This window comes from Haliotis rufescens, unplaced genomic scaffold (assembly GCF_023055435.1).
Source record: "Haliotis rufescens isolate VD_foot unplaced genomic scaffold, xgHalRufe1.0.p SCAF_18, whole genome shotgun sequence".
Lineage (NCBI taxonomy): Eukaryota > Metazoa > Mollusca > Gastropoda > Lepetellida > Haliotidae > Haliotis > Haliotis rufescens.
Genome location: NW_025963868.1, coordinates 26325500 through 26350884, shown reverse-complemented (window position 1 = coordinate 26350884; position 25385 = coordinate 26325500). Strand labels below are relative to the sequence as shown.

At 37.9% G+C, this 25385-nt stretch overlaps 1 protein-coding gene across 5 annotated transcripts; it reads left to right on the top strand.

Moving 5' to 3' along the window:
- The first annotated feature begins 1907 nt into the window (after positions 1-1907).
- LOC124122903 (tolloid-like protein 2) lies at positions 1908-24693 on the top strand. 5 transcript variants are annotated; one of them, XM_048398506.1, is made up of 20 exons: positions 1909-2192; positions 5390-5468; positions 5584-5723; positions 6155-6304; positions 6832-6919; positions 8233-8354; positions 8798-8989; positions 9403-9505; positions 11210-11331; positions 11504-11653; positions 12723-12792; positions 15478-15599; positions 15781-15930; positions 16390-16468; positions 18307-18431; positions 18842-19003; positions 19766-19844; positions 21684-21808; positions 22221-22382; positions 23473-24693. In XM_048398506.1, the coding sequence occupies exons 1-20, from the start codon at positions 2135-2137 to the stop codon at positions 23850-23852; spliced, it is 2658 nt and encodes an 885-aa protein (XP_048254463.1). In that variant the 5' UTR covers positions 1909-2134; the 3' UTR covers positions 23853-24693. The 5 variants fall into 5 exon arrangements, with proteins under 5 accessions (XP_048254465.1, XP_048254466.1, XP_048254463.1 ...); XM_048398505.1 differs by having other exon boundaries at positions 16384-16468; XM_048398507.1 differs by lacking the exon at positions 1909-2192 and adding an exon at positions 2996-3070 and having other exon boundaries at positions 16384-16468.
- Positions 24694-25385: the final 692 nt, after the last annotated feature.

Below are 25385 nucleotides of genomic sequence, written 5' to 3'. Positions count from 1 at the left end.
TAGAGCTAGGCTACCGGCAGATTTAACCTCGTTCAATTTAAGATTTGAAATCTCATACAACGCATGCGGTTCCAAATTCAATTTAGCGAGGTGAAATCTACAAGTAACCTCTCTCCAGTTTTGAAGACACAGAGTGTTGATCTCCTAATTTATGCATTCGCTATACACACATTGCTTCAATTCAGACACCACTGGGTTTGGATCTTTTTGGATAATCAGCACATTTTGTCCGTGAATAATGCAGCTTCTAAATGCCAGTTTACGATTTATAACAGCATAAAGGTTTTCAGTTCGTAGATGAGTCATTGATTATTGTCTTTTCAGTTAATAGATACATGTATGGTTAACGGGGATTACCTCCCTTAGACCGTTACTCTCACCGTCGTGCGCTGGTAAATCGTATTATCTAACTATGTATGGGAGTCATTGATTATCGTCTTTTCAGGTAACAGATACATGTATGGTTAACGGGGATTGCCTCCCTTAGACCGTTACGCGCTCGTCTCGTCGTCGTGCGCTGGTAAATCGTATTATCTGACTTTGTTGCAACTTTATACACATGGTATTTCATTAAAGATGTGATTTAGATGTGGTCGTTAATTGTGATATATATTGGATGCACTGGATTCCATGACGAAATATGTACAATTTTAGATAAATCCCATATTTAGGTTTCTAATACAGTTCTGTGACAGAAAATACAGAACCTTCTGTGAAAAAAATATAGACTTAGATATACAGTGATATTGTTTACACATAATGTTTTGCAGTCGTTACATGTAAACACATATATCATCAGTCTAATAACAGTTCTTGCTGGCACATGTAAGACATGGAGTGTCACCTGCTGGAGAACTGGAGTGGCACCGGGGTTGCCAGAAACGATTCGGCTTGACCATGCGTTCAGCCGGAGTAAGTTGACCATTTGCTGACCTTTGTCGCTGGACTTGATTGTTCAGTTTAATGGTCATTAGCTGACAAGCTGAGCCTCGGAAACATATTCGATGTCGTCAGGTTGCAACCATGTGGCCATTTCAGTTGTCTGGTTTGTGGGAGAATATGATGCAATAAGAACGTTTTCAGACGTTTTCAGTTTTTCGAGAAGTTATCTTTGTAGGGATTTGAATGAAGTCTAACTTTGGCTTGGTTGTCTGATACCAAAAAAATGGCGGCAGGTTTTTCTCAATTGTATAAAACCAAGTCCCAGAGGCCAGTCAGTAGAATCATGGTCTCCTATTTTAATTTTAGAAGTGTGAACTGTGCTCGACAAGCAGCACTAATGTTGATAGACATGCAGTCCAAGGTAAGGATGTGCAGGATGTCCATGACTATTTAAAACTCAAAGATGATAAAGTACTATCCGAGTCAGGGATGTCCTTAAATTTTATATTGTAACAGTCACAATGTTTTATTTGAACGATTTCATAATGTTTAAACAAGTTATTCCCATATCGACGAATGTGACCTTATCTGCGAAACATCTGTCGTTCTATCACTGCAATGACTCACCGTAAAACAGAACGTTATCTAAGCCGGTAACGCCGGGTTGTACGGGTTGACACAGTCGTTCCAAGGCGCGGGAATGCACTTTGCGGAGTTGCACCCCTACAATGTTAGGTTAAACATGGCATATATTCCTGAAATAGGGGCATTTACATATTGCGTCACAATGTTAGTGATTTCCCTTTGAGTGTGCTGCCGAGAAATATTCCCATTTTATCATAAATACTTCTATCAGTTATATTGCTTTGTATAAAAAAAACATCATTGTAAATAACACAACATGAACAGATGCATAACAGAGACCGAACACTGATGTCATGGGCGTGACAGTGTGGTGACAGTGCACTCGTTTATCAAACAGGACTTATCACACTACCTGGTAAGCGTATCCGGGTGTCGCTGGGGACTATTGCACTTGAGGCCTTATCTTGATGTTGAAATAGGTCACATTGGGACGTGTATGTTGCAATAAATTGACAGTTTTTTCATGCGAGTGTCGCCATACACTCCAGGCAGACCACCGTGTACACAGGGCTGAGCTATTTCTGAATCTGGTGGTACAGGTACATTGTGGTGGGATATAGTAATCACTGTCTTCAGGGAGAGCGGTTGGCGACGACAGGACGCCATTATGATCATTTCTTGTTTCATTGGAGTATGTGTGCTGTTGTTTGGGCCGCTGGTCTCAAGTGAGTGTTACATATATTGGTCATAACATATTGTTCATATGTGAAATTGTAACTTGTAAAATGCATTTAAACAGGTTGTACATATAAACAGTATTGATTCCGTTACTTAGCACAAATTACATTGTTGCTCTGTCAATCGCATCAATGTAGTGTTTATATTTAGTATCATAATTTGCACGTACCATCAGTTCGGGTGATGTGATTATTTAAATCATAATAAGACACACCGTATGTATCTTCAGTTTGTGAATGTGTCTGAAAATGCATTGTATGCGATAGTCTCCTCTGTTCACTATCGGGTTTGTATCGGGTCGGCTGTTTAAACAAGATGGCGGACTCCGCTATTGTGTAATGTTTACTTCCATCCCCCTAGCTGCAAGTTTTATTCTAATCTGTAAATAATAAACATAATAATAATAATAATAATAATAATAATATGTTATTTGTTTATGTTAATATGAATAACTACTACTACTACTACTACTACTACTACTACTACTACTACTAATACTAATACTACTAATACTAATACTAATACTAATACTACTTCTACCATTACCACCACCACCACTACTACTACTACAACTACTGCTACTGCTACCACTACTACAACTACTACTACTACTACTACTACTACTGCTACTACTAATACTACTAATGCTAATAATAAATGCCGAATCAGTGTGGATGTTATTCCTCCAAAGTCGTAAGAAAGCAAATAACACCCCATTTAATTAACACCAGCCACTATGTAAATAAAAAGAAATGAGTACTGTGACATACGTTTCTTACAAAGAACATCGTGGTAAACCCGACCGTTAGTGTGTGCTCACTGGTGAGACAGGAATGCGTTAAACAATAATCCCAGGTGGTGTAAGGTAATGTGTTTTTTGGCATTCATCCTTTGTTCCCCTGGAAGTAACTTTCTACCCCGGAAGTAACTCTCATAAAGATTATCAGTGCAGCCACCATGTTCGACCTCGTAATCAGAACAAGTCACAACTAAATCTTGCAAACTATGACCTGAGTTGATAAAGACAGATTACAGAATGGGCTCAGGATGTAAAATTTGCTTTTGATTGATGTTGTTGACGTGTGCACTTGTCGAGTAATTAATACCGTTGTTAAGTGAGTGAGTGAGTATGTTTTACGCCGCTTTTAGCAATATTCCAGCAATATCACGGCGGTCCGTTGTTAAGCAAACAACAATCCCAGGGTCGCGTACATGTGTTTAAAGGAGAAGTCAACAGGTTACCCATCCTGTTAGCGTCGGCGGCTTCCTGGTTGCATGACAGACAGACGGACGGACGGACGGACGGAGGGACGGACGGACGGACGGACACACAGACCGACAGACAGACTTATCACAACACTGTTACATAATAAAATACCTATATGAGATTCTTCTAAAAGATATTCACATTTTAAGCATAGATAATAAGGACAGAAGCTGACTAGGATTTTTCCTTTTTTGTAAAATGCCATTGCAGGTTTTGGCGGTAACAGAACACATTATATTATATTTTGTACGTCACACTTGTTTAAGAGACTACGTCGCTCAACATTATACACAGGACAATTTAAAATGACATTGCATTCATTTTCAACAACGGCAAGACACTGAAAACACTTCCTGTCTTCTAACGGCATGTTAATATACCGTCCTAATTCAATTTGGATAGGCGCGGTGGCACATTAAAATTTAGCCAAAGCGCTTCTGTGGGCACGGGGCATAGGGCGGATGATATACTCATCAGCAGTATAGTCATGCTTTGAGCAATAGCTATAATCTAAGTTTATAACCTCCCGTGCGCGATGGACCAACAGGGTGTGAAATGGCATTTTTCCATTAGATTTTATGTGAATTAAAAACCAATCGTTTAACAATAAACCCTGATCTAAACAATTGCCTGGGGGAATAAAATGTCTCAAGTCCAGATCTATTAATTAACAATGAGTGCGGAAGTAAAGATTCTTCTTTATTCTGGTTGCTCCGAGATTACTCCATAGACATATTTTACGAACGATACGATCTTGGTTTATATTGCAAAGACGTTTCTATTGTCGAACCACACTTCCCCATTGGCGTACTACTGGTGGGGTCCATGCCATGACGCTGCTTACACCTACGTTTTGGACATACTTTGTCACAGTGAGAACAGAACGTATTGCACGATTCTGTACAGCATTAATATACGGCATATCATTCATTCACCACATACAAGATCCATATTCTAAAACCGAGCACACATCGTGTCATTTAACGTTGTAAATGTACGGTATTGCATAACACCATTTTCTTACGAAGTAAGGAAAAGAATTTATGGATAAACAACTTCTTTATTACTTTGTACTCCCACTTCTAAATGCCTATCAAAGAAGATATATTTGATAGTTTGAGATCAGTTAACCAAACGCTCTGCTAGCTGAGCTAGCAGCTGCTTTGCCATACGTGTATGGTCCAGATATTCTGTTAACAATACCCCTAAATAGAAGTAACTTTCCAATATGTGTAAAATCAAGTAAATGCGGAGTTCGTCTTCAAGACTTTGACTACAAATATTTTTGTTTTGTTATAACACCAGTCACCAAGATAGTCAAGCATAATGTTAATGTAATAAAAGTATGACTGATCGTTTGTTGGTACATGGCTCGCCTGTAATTACGGGATTATCGAATTGCCAAGAACGCTTGTTCAGTTGACTCATGAACATGTCCTAAAGCTTCATTGTACATGGGTGACATTTCAAACAACATGTATCCGACAGAATGTGTATTTTGTTTCCATTTGCATACAGGTAATATCAGTATGATGTGAATTATGTCCCTATAATCTCATAGAAAGCAGATCCATTACAACGGATATTTTTTGTCACATATCAGAAAACTTGCGAAATAATTCCATGCACTGCTAACTGTCGACATGTAGAGGCACGCAACTATGAAGAAAACGTTGTTCCAATTCTGTACAGTACTGGTTTTATATACAACTGTCAGCTATATATCTGTAAGAGTATTATTAATTTACCTTAACCGTTTTTCAATGCTTTCTTTAATAACACATACTTCATTATCAAAGGAACCAGTGTCAAGTAAGGAAATCTCTCATTACAATCCTTAGCTGTTCTTGAACTAGAGTGATGATAAAAATAATGTATACAATTGCATATATATAAACGGTAAACGTTTCCTTACAGGCGCGTGTAACGTTACGCTCTACGCTCAAGGGGAACCGCTGAATTTCACATCTCCCAACTACCCAGGCAACTACATGAGGTATGTAACGGGATATTCCTGTTCAATATAATTGTTATTCTTGATACGTCCGAATTTAATACAAACAGGTTGATGTTGTTTTGGTTCCAAACAAGCATTCTGTTTTTTTCTGCAGCAATGACAACTGCTATTGGGACATCTACCCTCAAACAAGAGGGTACAACGTTATACTCGACATGGTGTTCTCCGATATCGAAGGCTCATCCGGATCCAACTGTCCATATGACGCCCTTACCATATACGTAAAAAATAATGGTAAAATAATTAGTTTGTACATTGAAAACCTCATTTGTCTTAAATAGTCTCAGAAATAAATTATTATTGTTATAAGTAAAAGCAATAAGAATCGTTTGATTATATGTGGATTGGTGAAAGATGCTTTAAAAGTCAATCGCCTATTGGTTATTACATGTCATTGCAATAGTTTTTCATCAATCGTTTTCTGCTTATGTTTTCTTAATTTGTTAGTTACTCCGTCAAAGTACAACATTAACACGTTCTTGTTTCATGATGTCTGTAGGACATTTAGGAAGGCAGCTCATTGATATTCGCTAAATTTTTATTTTGACATTCCACGTTTTGTTAATTTGCAATTTTATTTAAGCTATTTCCAAGCATACTAAGATACATTAATGTTTGTAACTAGAAATTACTGATAACTGGCAATTACATTTTTTCCACCCTAGGTGATCAAAGGATAGGCGAGTCAAAAAGAATTTGTGGACAAAGCAGATTAAATCTTTTTACCCGTGAAGACCAACATATTCATGCAATGTTCGAGACTGATGGCAGTGTAACCAGAGGCGGTTTCTTAATTAAATATTATGAAACTGACGGTGAGTAAAACCATGACCTTGTTTGTAGCTCCAGTAACCACATGACCATCATGTTTCATTCATACCATAATAGCTCAGGAAGAGGCTTTCGCTTGCAAGACTCATCTGGAGTATATTTCTTGCAAATAATTTTGATATTTTACAAAATCAACATGTTGGTGTTTCATGTTGGTCAAATTCTAGTTCTTGTCCTCCTTAAAGTTTGAAAAATATATTTTCCTTGATGACCGCAAAGACCCATTCTGTGAGAGACTTTTTCCTTATTTAACAGGGTACCCACCACGGAGTAACTTACACCTTACGACTTGTCAGGCATCAGATTAAACATCCTTGAGAATAACAGGCACGATCTCATCTGTGTTTGCGTAAAATGACAAACCCCAATGGGATTTTTACGACGAACGACGTTAATCCTCTTAGTTTTAATCACTGTAGCTGTCAAATCGTCAAATTCTCGTTTTGTTTAATTGTGAATTATTTTGAATATGTTCGTTATTACATTTTGTTTTCCTTTATGTTAATTGAAGGTCACTCTTGTGGATTATCAGATCTTTCCGCCTCTTCTGTTGCATGGACGAACTTGACTTCTCCTGGCTATCCTTCAAACTATTCCAAGTAGGTACCTACTCACGTAACAAATGAGTAATAGTTAGTCAGTCAGTTAGTAGCTCTACTCAATTGACAAATAACACTGCAAGGGTGGCAAATAGCACCATACATGTAACGTGAAGGTAGCACTACACATGTGTCAAGTAAGTAGCACCACACACGTGACCTAAAGGTAGCACTACACATGTGACAAGTACGTAGCACCACACATGTGACGTGAAGGTAGCACTAGACACGTAACCTGAAGGTAGCACTACACATGTGGCAAGTAAGTAGCACCACACATCTGACGTGAAAGTAGCACTAGACACGTAATCTGAAGGTAGCACTACACATGTGGCAAGTAAGAAGCACCACACACCTGACGTGAAGGTAGCACTAGACACGTAACCTGAAGGTAGCACTACACATGTGACAAGTTCGTAGCACCACACATGTGACGTGAAGGTAGCACTAGACACGTAACCTGAAGGTAGCACTACACATGTGGCAAGTAAGTAGCACCACACACCTGACGTAAAGGTAGCACTAGACACGTAACCTGAAGGTAGCACTACACATGTTGCAAGTAAGTAGCACCACACACCTGACGTGAAGGTAGCACTAGACACGTAACCTGAAGGTAGCACTACACATGTGGCAAGTAAGAAGCACCACACACCTGACGTGAAGGTAGCACTAGACACGTAACCTGAAGGTAGCACTACACATGTGACAAGTACGTAGCACCACACATGTGACGTGAAGGTAGCACTAGACACGTAACCTGAAGGTAGCACTACACATGTGACAAGTACGTAGCACCACACATGTGACGTGAAGGTAGCACTAGACACGTAACCTGAAGGTAGCACTACACATGTGGCAAGTAAGTAGCACCACACACCTGACGTGAAGGTAGCACTAGACACGTAACCTGAAGGTAGCACTACACATGTGGCAAGTAAGTAGCACCACACACGTGACCTAAAGGTAGCACTACACATGTGACAAGTACGTAGCACAACAATGTGACACGTAAGTAGGACTACACACGCGACTTGAACGTAGCACTGCACACGTGACAGGGAAGTTGCAATCTACACATAAATTGTAAGTAGAATGTGAATTGTAAGCTAGGATAATATGTGTGTGTGTGTGTGTGTGTGTGTGTGTGTGTGTGTGTGTGTGTGTGTGTGTGTGTGTGTGTGTGTGTGTGTGTGTGTGTGTGTGTGTGTGTGTGTGTGTGTGTGTGTGTGTGTGTGTGTGTGTGTGTGTGTGTGTGTGTTTGTGTTTGTATGTATGCATGTAAAGTTGAATGTAGCAAGTTCTATTTGCAGGAACCCGAACTGCCAATGGACAATTTCTGCACCGGTTGGATATGAAATTAAAGTCGAAGTTGTGTATTTTAATGTGGAATACTCAACAGCTTGTTCAAGTGATTACCTTCTCTTCAGTGACGGTAAGCACACTGTACATATATTTTTTAAATATTTCAAATATATATAATCATAACTGTGTATATATAATCATAACTGTGTATTGCTGTATTGGTGTTTAACAAGTTCTGATCAATATCTGTATTATCAGTCCAAATTACACGAATCCGTTATAATTCAAGTTCACTTAATTTATGCTTATGCCACAAACCATACGACATGAGCAGGCCTATGAACAACTTAAGCCCCTCAGCTGGTTTCAGATACAAGGATTCATAATTATTAGTGTAATAAGTACTCATGAGAGATGATTGGCACAGAATATATTTATTCAAGCTTATGTTTGTATTGATTTCTGATCAATAACTTATAATATTAGCCTCAAGATGATTCGATTACTAAGATGTAATATAAGTGTCTAAATCGATGACATTGGTGAGTAAATATATTGATTTATTTATTCAAGGTTCCACGTCTTTCGCTGCTCAGTTAGGAAAATATTGTGGTCGTAGTAACATCACCAGGGTAGTCGTCAGTTCCAGAAACTACATGACCATTACCTTCCACACCGACGGCTCTGACACAGCACTAGGATTTAACCTGAAATACAAAGCTGGATATAGAACTACTACAAGTACAACTACTACAACTACTACAGGTGTGTGTTTACGGCCGGCTATTAAATAATCGGGGTCATGGTGTAAGGGATGTGGGGATGGTAGAATTAGATTATTTACTAGGTCACTGCTTCTAGACACACTTGAATCACATGGGACACAGTATAGTGTTACGTCTACAATAGGTGTTTGTGAAACAAAATATAATGATATTTGTATAAATATAACGATACATTTAGTGACAAAAAATAAACCTTTTCTCGTTTCTAAACTATGATGTCGTCATAAAAGTTATGAGTATTTTTACATGATGTTTGCTGACTAGTTATATATGTGAATTTAGAATAACAACAGGTTAGTTTACTTTTTCAATTGAAATATGTTCTACCGCTTTATAACCTTTAAAAAAAGAACAATTGTCCTTTCACTCTAGCTGTCTTTTTTGTTTCTATAGAAATAACAAATGGGCTTAATTGTGGCAGTCCTTTGCTCAGAGCCTCTACGTTCACCTGGAGACATTTGTCGTCTCCTGGTTACCCCAACCACAACTACAGGAAGTAAGTACATGTACATATGGACATCTTTGGTTGAAACCCCTTATTGATAAATGACATGTAAATATAATGACACCTTCGTGCCATAAGGTGACCAATACATTCAACTACCCTTCCAACCACAATTTTTTCCCGTTGTAATTTCCTGTACAGAGTTGCGGACCTACAAAAACATGCCTGGATCCTATGATGGTAGTTTGAAATCCTAGATTCTCCCTGATTATTATCCTTGATTTGTCCGCATCATAATCGTGCCTGTGAGTGTAACTTTGTGGTAAAAGTCTTAGATGCACATCATTTAAATCTTTCGCCTGGCATTTGAGGAAGCAGTCGACCTATATCCTAAGGCCGGAAGGCCTAACATAAAACATGACCATAATACATCACAACTGAACTGCACACATTGATAATATCCTGTAGTGTTTAAGAGCACCTCACCGAAGGACGTTAAATTGAACAATACTGCATTGAGATTAAGCAGCGTTTGTACATAACGCTTGATGGCTACCTTTAACTTACCTTCATCGCCGAAGATAAGGTGGTATTGTGTTAGCCGTGAAAGACTGGAACAGATATGTTTAGTTTTGATGATGATATTTACCTTGGTGATTTCTATTTGCCCCCAGAATACATCCAAATAAATGTTGTTGTTTTTCGAATTAGAGAGACAACTGATTGAAGGGTTTTCAATTTCCGAAAACTATTTTCAAAGGTGATTTTAATACCCGAACCAGTAGCCTATTTGACTACTGTATTTTGGATCTGCATATCGGGAATAAACTGTCTAATGACTTTAACCCAGATACTGTACTTATGAAAGTAAACTTACCATTATCGCGAACTTATGAAGCTGACAAAAGTGTCAATAATTACGAATATAATTTGATTTATATGTGTACATAAAAAAATGTATTCATTTCTGACGGCTTTCTGGGAAATGATCTACATTTTGGTCAATTCACATGCAAAGATTTGAGAGTGATTGATTATGTTAGCAGTCATTTTACTGTGTCTGAAGGGGGGTATTCGTGTTAAACTGCGGCATGGAATCTCAGTGGCCTCGCACTCTAAAATTGGCATTCTTCAGGACAAGTTCAGGGAGCCACACATGGTGGATGCACGTCGCTATATAAGTGCAATAATCTTGACTGCATCCGGTCATTGCACACTACGGTTTTAAGGTGCCATCAAGCAGACACCTTGAAATGATGATGAACTATTGTTGAGACACTACCATCACATTTTATTCCTTTTTGGACAAAGATCCTGCATAATTTGAACCCCTACCCTTGCAAATACCTGTTCCCTAGTCAGAGATGACTTCGAAATTTCCACACTTTGAATCATGTTCAGGTCACTTTCGTTTTCGCTTGAAGACTGCGTTGAATAATTGGGAGCATCATCACGATAAACCCCAGCAATACGGTGGACAAGGGATGCATTAATAATCTTCTCTTAGGAGAAACGTTACATTGATTTGGTGTTTTGCTCTGGTCATGTTCATGGCTTCAAAATGTCAGAATAATTACAGATAATTACCAGGAAGAACCACGTTGCTACGGACGGAAGAGTGGTGTCAAGGAAATTGCTTTCCAGCTAGCCCAGACTTATATTGCTGTCTAAGATTTTCGTGTCTTATTCTATTGTGCGTTTATGCGTTTGATCTGATTTGTACGTTTAATGATTACAATACATATTTCTTTGTAGCAACATGGACTGCAGGTGGACAGTTTCTGCACCTGCTGGATATAAAATAAAAGTTGAAATTATAGTGCTTTCTGTGGAATTTGAAGCCACCTGTGCATTCGACTATCTCCTCTTCAGTGACGGTAAGCAAAATGTTCAACGTTATGAAAGTGCTTAAACATCATCATATTGCACTTTGTGTTTAATTGGTTTGCAAGTAATATGCTCATTAATTAGTATCATTAGACTCAAGTTGACTTCATTACAGTATGTTAACGTGTATGTCTTTATTCTTTATTAATATATTTATTCAAGGCTCATCGTCTTTCGCTACTCGGTTGGGTAAATACTGTTATGGCACCAGAAACGTGGTCAGCTCCAGCAACGCCATGACCATCACCTTCCACACTGACGGTTCTAGAACGGACAGAGGATTTTCTTTGAAATACATGGCGAGGACGTCAGGTACCTATCTATATTGTTGTTTAAATGATTCCTCTATAACATTGAACTAACACTTCATAAAACACAAATTTACTCTCTTGTTTTGAAATTGACTATAAAGGTTCCAAACACGCTGAAATATAATTTGGTTCCTGTCAAGGTTTACAAAACAATGGTGGATATGTTGGATGTCCTGAGCTAAGAATGAGTGAAAAAGGGAACTGAATTTCTCCCTCTAACCAAATGATAAATGTTGAAGCAATCACTGTCTCTGATAAAATCCCCGTATATTTCTTGTTTTATATGCATACGTTTTAGGCTTTTGCTTTGTGTAGCCTAAACAGGAAACCAGCAAGGGATAATAACACAGTCAACCTACCATGTGTATTCATGACTACAATGTGTGTGGGGTTGGGGTGTGTGTGGGGGTGGGACTGTTTTGGGCATGGCCATATTAAATGGTGCTTTGGGCTGGAATTGATGGTAGAGATAGATTATTTACTTAGCCTTACGTCTACAATGATTGCTGCAAAACAACACAAAATCACATTGTTATACATTTAGTGACACGAGTAAACCATTTCACGTTTCTAAATTATTCAGATGCCGTGGGTCTAACACGGCCCTCGGAATTGATCGATTTTGAATAAAGATTAAATGTATTTATTGCATGATCTTTACTAACAACAGTAAACTACGGTTATAACGAACTCAAGGGGACCACACATTTAGTTCGGTATACCCGTAGTTTGTTATAAAAATATATACAACAAATGGCCAGGACCAAAACAACAGTTCGTTATATCCGCCAGTTCGTTATAAGCGTGTTCGTTATAAACGTAGTTTAGTGTAGTTGCATAAGTGAACTTAAATGAACAACAGGTTGATTAAATTTTCCAGTATAATATGTTCTACCGCTTATAGGGGCGGTCAGGGTAGCCTAGTGGTTAAAGCGTTCGCTCGTCATGATATTACTGCAATATTGCTAAATGCGGCGTAAAACCACACTCACTCACACACTCTACCGCTTATAACCTTGAAAGGATTTAACAAATATCTTTTCACTGTTGCTTTCTTTCCCTTTATATAGGTTCTTTGCTCAGCGCCTCTACGTCCACCTGGTCAATTTTGTCGTCTCCTGGCTACCCCAACTACAACAAGTTAGTACATATATACATCTTTGGTTGATGCCCCTTATTGATAAATGGCATGTTAATATAATATAATGACACCTTCGTGCTGCAAGGCGACCAATACATACAACTACCCTTCCTACCACGAGGGATCGAACGCGTGACCCAATAGTTTTTGTCGTGGCAATTTGCTGTGCAGAAAAACATTTCTGAATCCTATGATCGTGGTTTCAAATCCTAGATTTTCCATGACTATTATCCTTGACTTGACTGGCCTAACATAACACATGACCATAATACATCACAAATGAATTGCACACATCAATAGTATCATGTAGTGTTTATACACCTCACCGAAGGACGCTTTATCAGGAGAATACTCTGTTGAGGTAAAGCAGCGCTTGTATATATCTTGATGGCGACCTTTAAGCTTGCACAGCATGGCTCTCTCCAACTACATGAAAGGTAAGTAAACATATTCATAGGTCATGTTGGCAGTAAAATATTACTCGAATGTAGACTTATCAATATGTTGGGATTTCGTGTTCATGATGAAAAGAGGTGTACATCGAATAGCATGTCCTATGATCGTAGGTCATTAATTCACCGTTGTCAGGGAGCTGAGTTCCTACGACTAGGTTGTTAATAAAAGTAAATATCGAAATGAGAGACAATAGATTGGATAATATTATTAACACAGTTAATGTTATGGTAAATATTAAGATATCAGATCATTTTCCGAGTTATACTGCGTTCGATAAGTGGAAAATATATCCCGATATAATTTCTCAATTTATCTAAATGATCATGAGACATTTCTAAATGAATGGCAGTGTAATAGCTGTTTATTAGTTAACGATGATAATACTTTTCTATATGTTAAATTATTTCTTCTGCTGTATGGTGATGATACTGTACTTTTCTGCGAAAGTTTTTTTCCTTGCATGTGTCCACTGACACTGTGCACAATTACTACATTGATTGGAAATTATCAGTCAAATTAGAGTAAAATTGTTAGTTGGGTAAAGGGCTTCTAAATGTAAAATTCTGACATTTGTATGTGATGACAATTAATTTCATTCCATCAGCGATTTCAATTACCTTGGAGTTAAGTTTCACAGGAACCAGCGTCTAATAAGTGCAATCAAAGGTTTGTCAGAAAATGGTTCAAAAGCGATGTCTTCCTTACTAAAAAAAGCAAGAAATATAAAGCTACCACAAGACTGTTTGTTTTAAGCCTTCAATGTATTGGTAACACACATTCTCCCCCATGACTGCCAAATATGGGGACACGGAAATTTCGAAATGATTGAGAAATTATAACTTTTTTTAAATGACAACAAGACTTACATCAAAAGTGCCCAAAACTTCATGATTCATGGCGAATTTGGAAAATGAAAAGTATTTAAAAGAATGATAAACTTCTGGCATTAAACAGGAACAGGTAATCAGAAGCGGTAACACTCAGTTTATAATTATGTTTATCATGATACAAGAAGTGGGGAAATAATGTAAAACTAATATGTTAAACTCTTGTTGTTTATATAACATGATGGATAAACATTATTCAGTAACGACTTATAAGTGTCTCATATATACAGTGTTGAAAAAACAGTTTCATCAAGGATGGCGATGCAATGTCATAGCTAGTTCCATAGGCAATCTATAAAAGTATATTAAACATGAAAGATTATATGCAAGCTCGCTAAATATGCAACCGTATACTAGATATAATGACTAAATAAATAACACTCTAACAAGACACACTGACAGCTGTCATGGGGGTTCAATTAATTCTGCACTTTTACATGAGTGAGTAACCTAGGCTTGAAATGGACACTGTGGACCTGTGCCTAAGATATATATGTCTCGCGGAAACGAAATGATAGGAGAATATGCTCAAATAAAGATATCAGGTCTTAAAGACAAAGGTGCCCTGGACTAAAAAGGAAATACTTGACTTCCAGAATATACCAGCACATGTACTTCAGAACTTCTTGAGTTTCAACAATAAATAGGTGCTTGACCCAAGCTACAGAACCCCGAGGAAATTAGTTTTCTTGCTTGCCTCAATGATGTCATTATTGGCATACGTGATTATAATTTTAGGAGACAAGTAGTGCATCCAATAAAATAGATGCCCTTGCCTGTTGATGTTTGAGTGCGGATGGTGTTCCCATTGCATAGACACGTGTGTTGTTTCAGGATCCAGTATGTGCATCCCTGATCATCACCTGCTATTCCGGATAACGAAAATTATCTCTGTCCTCAAAAACAACAGTGACTTGACTGCATCCAGTCACTGCACACTAAGATTGTAAGGTGCCATCCACAGCAGACACCTGAAATGATGTTGAATTATTGTTGAGAGACTACATGACATATTGTACACTGTTTGAACATTTCATACTGGGACAGAGATTCTGCATCGTTTGAACCTCTACCCTAGCATTCTACCTCTTCCTTAGTCATTGATGCCTTCAGGTAATGCAAACTTTAAGTATTGCAGCTTTTGAATAATTGGGAACACCTTCACGATAAAGGAATGTAATTCTTTACCTTCCCTGGGGAGAAACGTTATGTTGGTTTTATATTTTGCTCTGGTCATATTCATGGTTTCAAAATGTAGAGGTGACATACAATTTTATATTCATTCCTTTTGAATCTCATCTGTGCTTACGTTTAAAGAGTACACCACATCATTCTTTGTAGCAATATGGACTGCAAGTGGACAATTTCTGCACCTGCTGGATATAAAATAAAAGCCGAAATTATAGCTCTTTCTTTGGAATATGAAGCCACCTGTGCAAGAGACTATCTCCTCTTCAGTGACGGTAAGCACAATTTTCAATTTTATGAAAGTGCTTTAATGAATGAAGTCATATTGCTCTTTTTGTTGATTTAGTTTGCAAAAATATGCCCAATAATTAATTTATTAACCTCAACTTGACTTCAACTCTCGTATCTTAACGTTTATGCCTAGACGACATGGGTTATTCAATGTATATATTCAAGGCTCCTCGTCTTACGACACTAAGCTGGGTAAATACTGTACTGGCACCAGGGACGTGGTCAGCTCCAGTAACGCCATGACTATCACCTTCCACACTGACGGCTCTGTGACAGGAAGAGGATTTTCTTTGAAATACATGGCCCGGACGTCAGGTACTTTCTGTCTCTGATTAAAATGACGATTATCTTGTCCCACTGGTTAACTGCATGAGTTATCCATATGCCCTAGCATTAAAACTGCAACATCATTTATAATAATAACAGAACCAAGGAGGGTGGTACAAGAAGACGCATTGTTGCTCTGTTAAAATGCCAGATAAAGTTAATGTTATGTTTTCAACATGGAGTTATTGAAAAGAACAAAACTCTAATTATCTTTCTTGTTAACACATTTCACCACGTCGATAACGTTGATGAAGGTATTTCATATTTGTAAAAAAATACGCGGTAATACTAGATATTTAACAGCTATGGAAAGTCATTGCCTAATCCCTTCTTTGTTGTGCCTCTCAACGTGAACAGTCCTGTTTCTCCTTGGACATCCTCATCATCACACAATCTAAACTCTACTCATGAATCAATCCAATGCTGTGTAACTATTCAATGTTTCAGGTTGTGGCACAGACGAAGAGATAAACGAATATGAAACGAAATATATTGTATCACCCGATTACCCTCTGCAGTATCCCAGGTGAGTATACACAACGCGGGTTACGATTATCACGGCCACAAAGAGGTACATCAAAATTCCCCGAGCGATAGGGCAACTACGAATTTACCTCAGCACCGTGTTTATCATTTACTACAATTTTAAACATGCCATACGAATCTGTAGTCTACATGGAAATGAATCCAAACGTCACTGACCAACAGAATTCAAGTATTCTACGTGTAAAGCAACATAAAGTAGAGCTGATTGAAAGCATATCATTGGAGAAACACAGCTGAGTTAGAAGCTCAGATGGTGTCTTTTGTATAGTTTGCACAGTTTACCATTTCTTTGGACATATTTCTCACAAAAACAAACGACTACCGAATATTTCCGTTCTTTGGTTTAAGTCAGGCATGTTTCATAGCAGCTGATGGATATGCAACATAGATAGACCCATGTCTACACCTTACCTGCAAAGATCCGGGGTAGAATAGGTCTTCAGCAACCCATACTTGCCGCAAAAGGTGACAGGCTAACTAACTTGGTTGATAATTGTCATCGCACCCCAATTGCGTTGATCAATGCTCATGAAGTTAATCACAGGATTGTCTGGTAGAGACTCGATTATTTTCAGTGCGGCTTTAAACAACGAACAAACAAACAAACATGCCTGCACCACAAGAAATGAATGTGAAATAAACCACGCCTGTACTTTCTTGTTCTTTGCAATTTATGTCGCGGCTATCTTATATTCACAATAGCTCAGATTGTAAGTTTGGTAATCTGAATGTGCAAAAAGATCATCAATATTGATAGCGTTTTACATAAGATACTCGAAATAGAGTTGGAACAAATATTAATAATATACTGTCGGAAATAGAAATAAGCTGATTTTTGCCCTTTTTAATATTGATTTTACAAAACATGTTTTTTTATCATTAATTATACAACAAAAGTTGCAGTACCTATGGTGTTAACTGCATCGATATAGGCAACGGGAAAACGGGGGAATTTAAAGTAGGATTGTGGGTTCCAATTGGATTACCTGCAAAAATTCTCTAGCAAAAAACAAACGAGATTAGTTCACCAAGATATGTGAAATATGTTTTATTTTTAACCCACATGAATTAACGTAATGGCGATTGTCATGTTCCACTGTTATAACGGCATGAATTATCCATATGTCCCAACATTCACAAAACACTTAGCTATGACTCGTTTCATGAGTAGAGATTGATGTATATAGGTATTTAGTGTTCGAGAGTGACTTGGGATGGGCTCAAGTTAACGACGACATGGTATTAACCGAACCAGGAAATCAGTATAGCACCAGTAAAGCACTGACACTCTATTCGCAAATAAAACAAATCAATTTGGGTCCTTGTAAACATCAAAACTTTGGAGAAACCATTAAACTTGACCCTCCTTTACGTGCATTTCAATTGCCTTTTTACCACATGTGTTTTGACTTATAACATAGTATTATACATGGAGACTTCTCACCTCAACCCCATGATAATCATTTTCGCCATTCATAATATTGTATTCAGCAGTGTGACACCGGGTATAGAATTAACAATATCTTTAGTTATCGCAAGAGATTGTCAGTCGTTCTTGAACCTATATGTTCGACAATTCAACACATGGTCAACAAACAAAACATAAATAAGAGCATAGTATTTGTTCATTGAATGTAGTGATCTTTAAGAAAGTCAACAGAAACACCAGAAACTTCCATGAGGGTTGTATTGCAATTCACGGAATACTGTGGCGAATTTGCAAAACTGTGGCGTTGCGTCATGAACAACACTCAGATCTTGCTACAATTCGAGTTTTGTAAAATATTTTACAATATATAACTTATTATTTATTTTTAGCAATGCAAATTGTTCATGGACAATCAGCACCCGCCTTGAAGGATATGTAATCCATGTCGAAGTGGTGGATTTCTTCCTGGAGCCTCACAGCCTGTGTTCCTATGATTATGTGCAGCTCTATGACGGTAATGACTTTATGATTTACAACCATTAAGGGCTTTCCTAGAATTGAGTAAGAGAGACAGTGTGTTATGCCCCCGAATAAGCGTCTCTATGTCGATGCGTGTAACTGTTTTTGTAAGACAAGTGTCATTTTATCATTGCAGTACATTGATGTTAATCCAGGTTATACCTCGTCGTTTGATTTGCAGAGTAGAACATGTCATCGACCTGAATCACATCAGCTTTTTACTCCCACTTTACACTAAAAAATGAAAATAAAATAGTCATGTGGAATAATTGAATATCATTCCCAAATATATGTTAAAAGTAATGCCTGTCTTAACACAGCTAGCATCCTAGCATGTGTATGTGATTTGTTGTCAGTATAACAATATCTTCACAATATAATACACATGTTCTATTCTTGCAATAGTCACTGGAACATATGAACGCTCGCTTGGTCGATGGTGTGGATCGAATGGACCAGATACACAGAGTACAGGGATGAGTATGAAGGTTCGATTCCTCTCCGATAGTTCGAACACCTTCAAAGGATTTAAATTGGCCTTCACTGCCGGAGAGCCAACATCTTCCCGTAAGTTTTTAAGTTGTATGCATTCTTTTTAAAAAAAATCATCGAATCTGTTAAGACAGGACGAATGAGATGCATCTATCGGCACCCCTACTATAACGTTTATGTCACGTCTCAGTCATTGTACATTTCCATTGTATCCGTGTTGATTAACATCTGCAGCGTATTATGCACCATACAGTATACTAAGTACCTTGTGCAGAACATTTGGGGTTAAACATTATACATACCACGTGTTTAGATGTCTGAGGAGTATCTTGAGGGTAGGGGTTGACTATGGAAGTGGAGGGGCGGGACACGGTGGTCAGGATGACTAAACTGTCACATATTCGCCCTGGTTATGTTTACGAGACCAGTGTCCATTCATTTCACATTGCATCAAGATGACTAATCTGTACATGGCTAAACTAGTTACAAAAGGGCCTTAATCTAAACAGTTATAAACTGTTTCATCGTTTGTGAATAATGTGTCACGGGTTGTAGAGGGGGTGGTTGTCGATTCATTGAATAGAACAAAACTCTAATTATATTTCTTGTCAACACATTTCACCACGTCGATAACGTTTGATGAAGGTATTTCATATTTGTGAAACATAAGCGGTAATACTAGATATTTAACAGCTATGGAAAGTCGTTACCGCATCCTTTCTTTGTTGTGCCTCTCAATGTGAACAGTCCCGTTTCTCCTTGGATATCCTCATCATCAAACAATCAAAACTCTACTCATGAATCAATCCAATGCTGTGTAACTATTCAATGTTTCAGGTTGTGGCACAGACGAAGAGATAAACGAATATGAAACGAAATATATTGAATCACCCAATTACCCTCTGCAGTATCCCAGGTGAGTATACACAACGCGGGTTACGATTATCACGGCCACAAAGAGGTACATCAAAATTCCCCGAGCGATACGGCAACTACGAATTTATCTCAGCACCGTGTTTATCATTTACTACAATTTTAAACATGCGATACGAATCTGTAGTCTACATGGAAATGAATCCAAACGTCACTGACCAATAGAATTCAAGTATTCTTCGTGTAAAGCAACATAAGGTAAAGCTGATTGAAAGCTTATCGTTGGAGGAACACAGCTGAGTTAGAAGCTCAGATGGTGTCTTTTGTATAGTTTGCACAGTTTACCATTTCATCGGACATATTTCTCACAAAAACAAACGACTATCGAATATTTCCGTTCTTTGGTTTAAGTCAGGCATGTTTCATAGCAACTGGTGGGTATGCAACATAGGTAGACCCATTTCTGCACCTTACCTGCAAAGATCCGGGGTAGAATAGGTCTTCAGCAACCCATACTTGCCGCAAAAGGTGACAGGCTAACTAACTTGGTTGATAATTGTCATCGCACCCCAATTGCGTTGATCAATGCTCATGAAGTTAATCACAGGATTGTCTGGTAGAGACTCGATTATTTTCAGTGCGGCTTTAAACAACGAACAAACAAACAAACATGCCTGCACCACAAGAAATGAATGTGAAATAAACCACGCCTGTACTTTCTTGTTCTTTGCAATTTATGTCGCGGCTATCTTATATTCACAATAGCTCAGATTGTAAGTTTGGTAATCTGAATGTGCAAAAAGATCATCAATATTGATAGCGTTTTACATAAGATACTCGAAATAGAGTTGGAACAAATATTAATAATATACTGTCGGAAATAGAAATAAGCTGATTTTTGCCCTTTTTAATATTGATTTTACAAAACATGTTTTTTTATCATTAATTATACAACAAAAGTTGCAGTACCTATGGTGTTAACTGCATCGATATAGGCAACGGGAAAACGGGGGAATTTAAAGTAGGATTGTGGGTTCCAATTGGATTACCTGCAAAAATTCTCTAGCAAAAAACAAACGAGATTAGTTCACCAAGATATGTGAAATATGTTTTATTTTTAACCCACATGAATTAACGTAATGGCGATTGTCATGTTCCACTGTTATAACGGCATGAATTATCCATATGTCCCAACATTCACAAAACACTTAGCTATGACTCGTTTCATGAGTAGAGATTGATGTATATAGGTATTTAGTGTTCGAGAGTGACTTGGGATGGGCTCAAGTTAACGACGACATGGTATTAACCGAACCAGGAAATCAGTATAGCACCAGTAAAGCACTGACACTCTATTCGCAAATAAAACAAATCAATTTGGGTCCTTGTAAACATCAAAACTTTGGAGAAACCATTAAACTTGACCCTCCTTTACGTGCATTTCAATTGCCTTTTTACCACATGTGTTTTGACTTATAACATAGTATTATACATGGAGACTTCTCACCTCAACCCCATGATAATCATTTTCGCCATTCATAATATTGTATTCAGCAGTGTGACACCGGGTATAGAATTAACAATATCTTTAGTTATCGCAAGAGATTGTCAGTCGTTCTTGAACCTATATGTTCGACAATTCAACACATGGTCAACAAACAAAACATAAATAAGAGCATAGTATTTGTTCATTGAATGTAGTGATCTTTAAGAAAGTCAACAGAAACACCAGAAACTTCCATGAGGGTTGTGTTCCAATTAACGTAATCATGTGGCGAATTTGCAAAACTGTGGCGTTGCGTCATGAACAACACTCAGATCTTGCTACAATTCGAATTTTGTAAAATATTTAACAATATATAATGTATTTTTTTAAATTTAGCAATGCAAATTGTTCATGGACAATCAGCAGCCGCCTTGAAGGATATGTAATCCATGTCGAAGTGGTGGATTTCTACCTGGCGCGAGACGGCCCGTGTTCCTATGATTATGTGCAGCTCTATGACGGTAATGGCTTTATGAATTACACCCATTTGGGATTTTCCTAGATTTGAGTAAGAGAGACAGTGTGTTATGCCCCCGAATACGCGTCTCTATGTCGACACGTGTAACTGTTTTTTGTAAGACAAGTGTCATTTTATCATTGCAATAAAACGACGTTAATCCAGGTTATACTTCCTCGTTTGAGCTGCAGAGTAGAAAATGTCATCCACCAGAATCACATCGGTTTTTTTTCTCCCACTCTACATTAAAAAATGAAAATAAAATAGTCATGTGGAATAATTGAATATCATTCCCAAATATATGTTAAACGTAATGCCTGTCTTAACACAGCTAGCATCCTAGCATGTGTATGTGATTTGTTGTCAGTATAACAATATCTTCAATATATCATACACATGTTCTATTCTTGCAATAGTCACTGGAACATATGAACGCTCGCTTGGTCGATGGTGTGGATTGGATGGACCAGATACACAGAGTACAGGGATGAGTATGAAGGTTCGATTCCACTCCGATAGTTCGAGCACCTTCAAAGGATTTAAATTGGCCTTCACTGCTGTCGAGCCAGCATCTTCCTGTAAGTTTTTAAGTTGTATGCATTCATTTTAAAAAAATATCGAATCGGTAAGGACAGGACGAATGAGATGCATCGATCGGCACCCCTACTATAACGTTTATGTCACGTCTCAGTCATTGTACATTTCCATTGTATCCGTGTTGATTAACATCTGCAGCGTATTTTGCACCATACAGTATACTAAGTACCTTTTGCAGAATATTTGGGGTTAAACATTATACATACCACGTGTTTAGATGACTAAGGAATATCTTGAGGGTAGGGGTTGACCATGGAGGTGGAGGGGCGGGGCACGGTGGCCATGATGACTAAACTGTCACTTATTCACCCTGGTTATGTTTACGAGACCAGCGTCCATTCATTTCACATTGCATCAAGATGCCTAATCTGTACATGGCTTAACTAGTAACAGAGCGGCCTTAATCTAAACAGTTATAAACCGTTTCATCGTTTGTGAATAATGTGTCACGGGTTGTAGAGGGGGTAGTTGTCTATTAATTATTATTGCCCTTTGTAGTTGAACAATTGGCAGTTGACACCTATACCATGCTGGTATCAATGGCTCGATAAATGTAATACAATGACAAATATGCGTGTATTATTACCTTCTGTGCAAACGTTTCCCCAGCATAAGAACCAGCAAGAAAAACATGAGAACCGCTAGATCTCCCTTTAACATTAACTTCTCAAGCAATCTAGAACCTTGGAAACATCAGACAGGTTAGGTTTGACATTATGAGGACGCTGTTGGAAGGTATAGATGCGTGGCATGCTGTAACAGAACGCAATAGAGTTATGAAACCACAATACTTTTGCAATAATGTAATTGTTGTGAAACGTTCAGGAATCTATTTCAAAACAATATTTAACGCACATTCTACCAGAGTTCTTATAAAGTCATGTAATACACATGTCTGTGACAGTCGTTCTTAGGGCAAGCTACAATATAAAAAATCACCTTGAACGAGAATATAATTATTATTCAGCTTCCGTGTCCAGAAACTTTGGAACAATACCATTCAATGAACTTAATAAGTGCGATACTCGTCTTTATTATAAAGTTCCTTTTCGTGTTGTTTATTTTGTACAGCGTCTGTTTCACCGAACCTTGGAGGCATAATTGGAGGGGTATTCGGTGGCATTGTGGGCGTTGCAATTGTAACGTGTTGCTGCTGTGGAATTTGCTCCAGGAAAAAATCCACAACCAATGACCAGTCGCAAGGGAACAGATCACGTGAAGTCTACCTGAACACCATCTACACTGTCCCAGTCTCAAACTACCCACCAACTACGGCAACTACCCTGCCGGCCATGTTTACTCCACCTCCAGCTTACAGTGAAGTCGTGAAGGATGACCCTCCACCCTACTGTCAGGCAGTGCCACTATCAGATATACTACCTGTTGTGACGTCGTCCTCTAATGGCGCATCTTCATATCAAGGAATAGATAACCCAGCAGGCCCTAGTTGAGTGACAGCTGCACATGATGTCCACGTTTTGTATTGCTGGAGTAAATAGAAAGGACACATACATGGACATTCCTTCACACAAATTAGCGTCTTCATCCATTTTAACATATTTGATTAAGAAAAATCTAATCTCCCTCCACAGCAAATAATAGCAACGTTAACAAATGTTCTGAAAACAAACCAAAGAGGTATAATTTGTATCATATTTTTAAAAAATGCAATTACCTGTATTCTCACATTATCTACTTCCCGATTTATTTGGGTCATGTGTGATGTTGATTGTTCAACTGTGCATAACCAAGGATCAGAAGTCACGTTTTACAAGTTAACGAACATTCATCAACTGATCGGTTTTACATATGCCCACCAGTTGAGTGACAGTTTCACATGATGTACATGTTTTTGCATTGCTGGACACATACATTGATACTCCTTCACACAAAACAACATATATTTTAATGAAATCCCTAAACTGCCTCGACAGCAAAAACTGTTCCAAAGAGGTATAATTTATATCATCGTAGGCCATAAGAAAACGCAGTTACCTGTATTCTTACATTATCTTGTTTCCCATCTATTTGGGTCATGTGTGATGTTGATTGTTGAGCTGTGGATAACCAAGGTACGGATGTCATGTTTTACAACTGAAAGAACATTCACCAACTGATCAGTATTCAAGAAAGACTATCACACTCATGCCACAAGCATGTCACAGTTATGAATGGATGATAACACAATGACCACGATGAGAAACTTTTGAAATTCATCTTTGTTGTCGTAGCATATACTTTTAATTGTTTTTGTTTTTTGTTATAAAATTTTAAATTTTGTATATCAAATGATGCTTGGTGTTGATGTTATGTTTATGTTAATGAAAACATGAAAGCTTGTTAGAAATCATATACATATTTTACAGTCAACGTGCATGTGCGCGTGCGTGTGCGCGTTCCTGTATCTGTCATGGGTGTCTGTGCTTATTGAACACAGATGTTTTTCACTTTGATGGAATCCGCGAGCACAGGTATTCAAGAATCGATTTCATGGCAAATATTTGGCTAAAGGTTTCGCTGGATGACCCATTGTCATCGATTGCATGGAAGAACTACCACGGAGTAACCTAGAAGTGGTTTTGCTGTTCCGACCGTTGACATCCGACCACGTATTATACAACACATCTTGCTACAACAACGATAGGTTCCTGGCTTCCCTGATGGGCATCAGCATGTCCATCTGCATCTCTTTATTATGGAGATTTGTTGTTTGATGTCATTTTGGAATCATCTTATTTCCCTGAATCATGGAGTACAAGTACCATAATCCCTTTGTATAAGTCAGGTGATCAATCTGATCCTTATAATTATAGAGGTACGTGTATTTCCCTTTTAAGCACTTGAAGTAAACTTTATACATTAGTTCTTAATGCAAGATTAGTATTTTGGTCAAATTCGTATGACAAAATTAGCGAGTCGCAAGCAGGATTTCGAAAAGGATATAGCACAACAGATAATATTTTCATTTTACATCTGTTATTCAA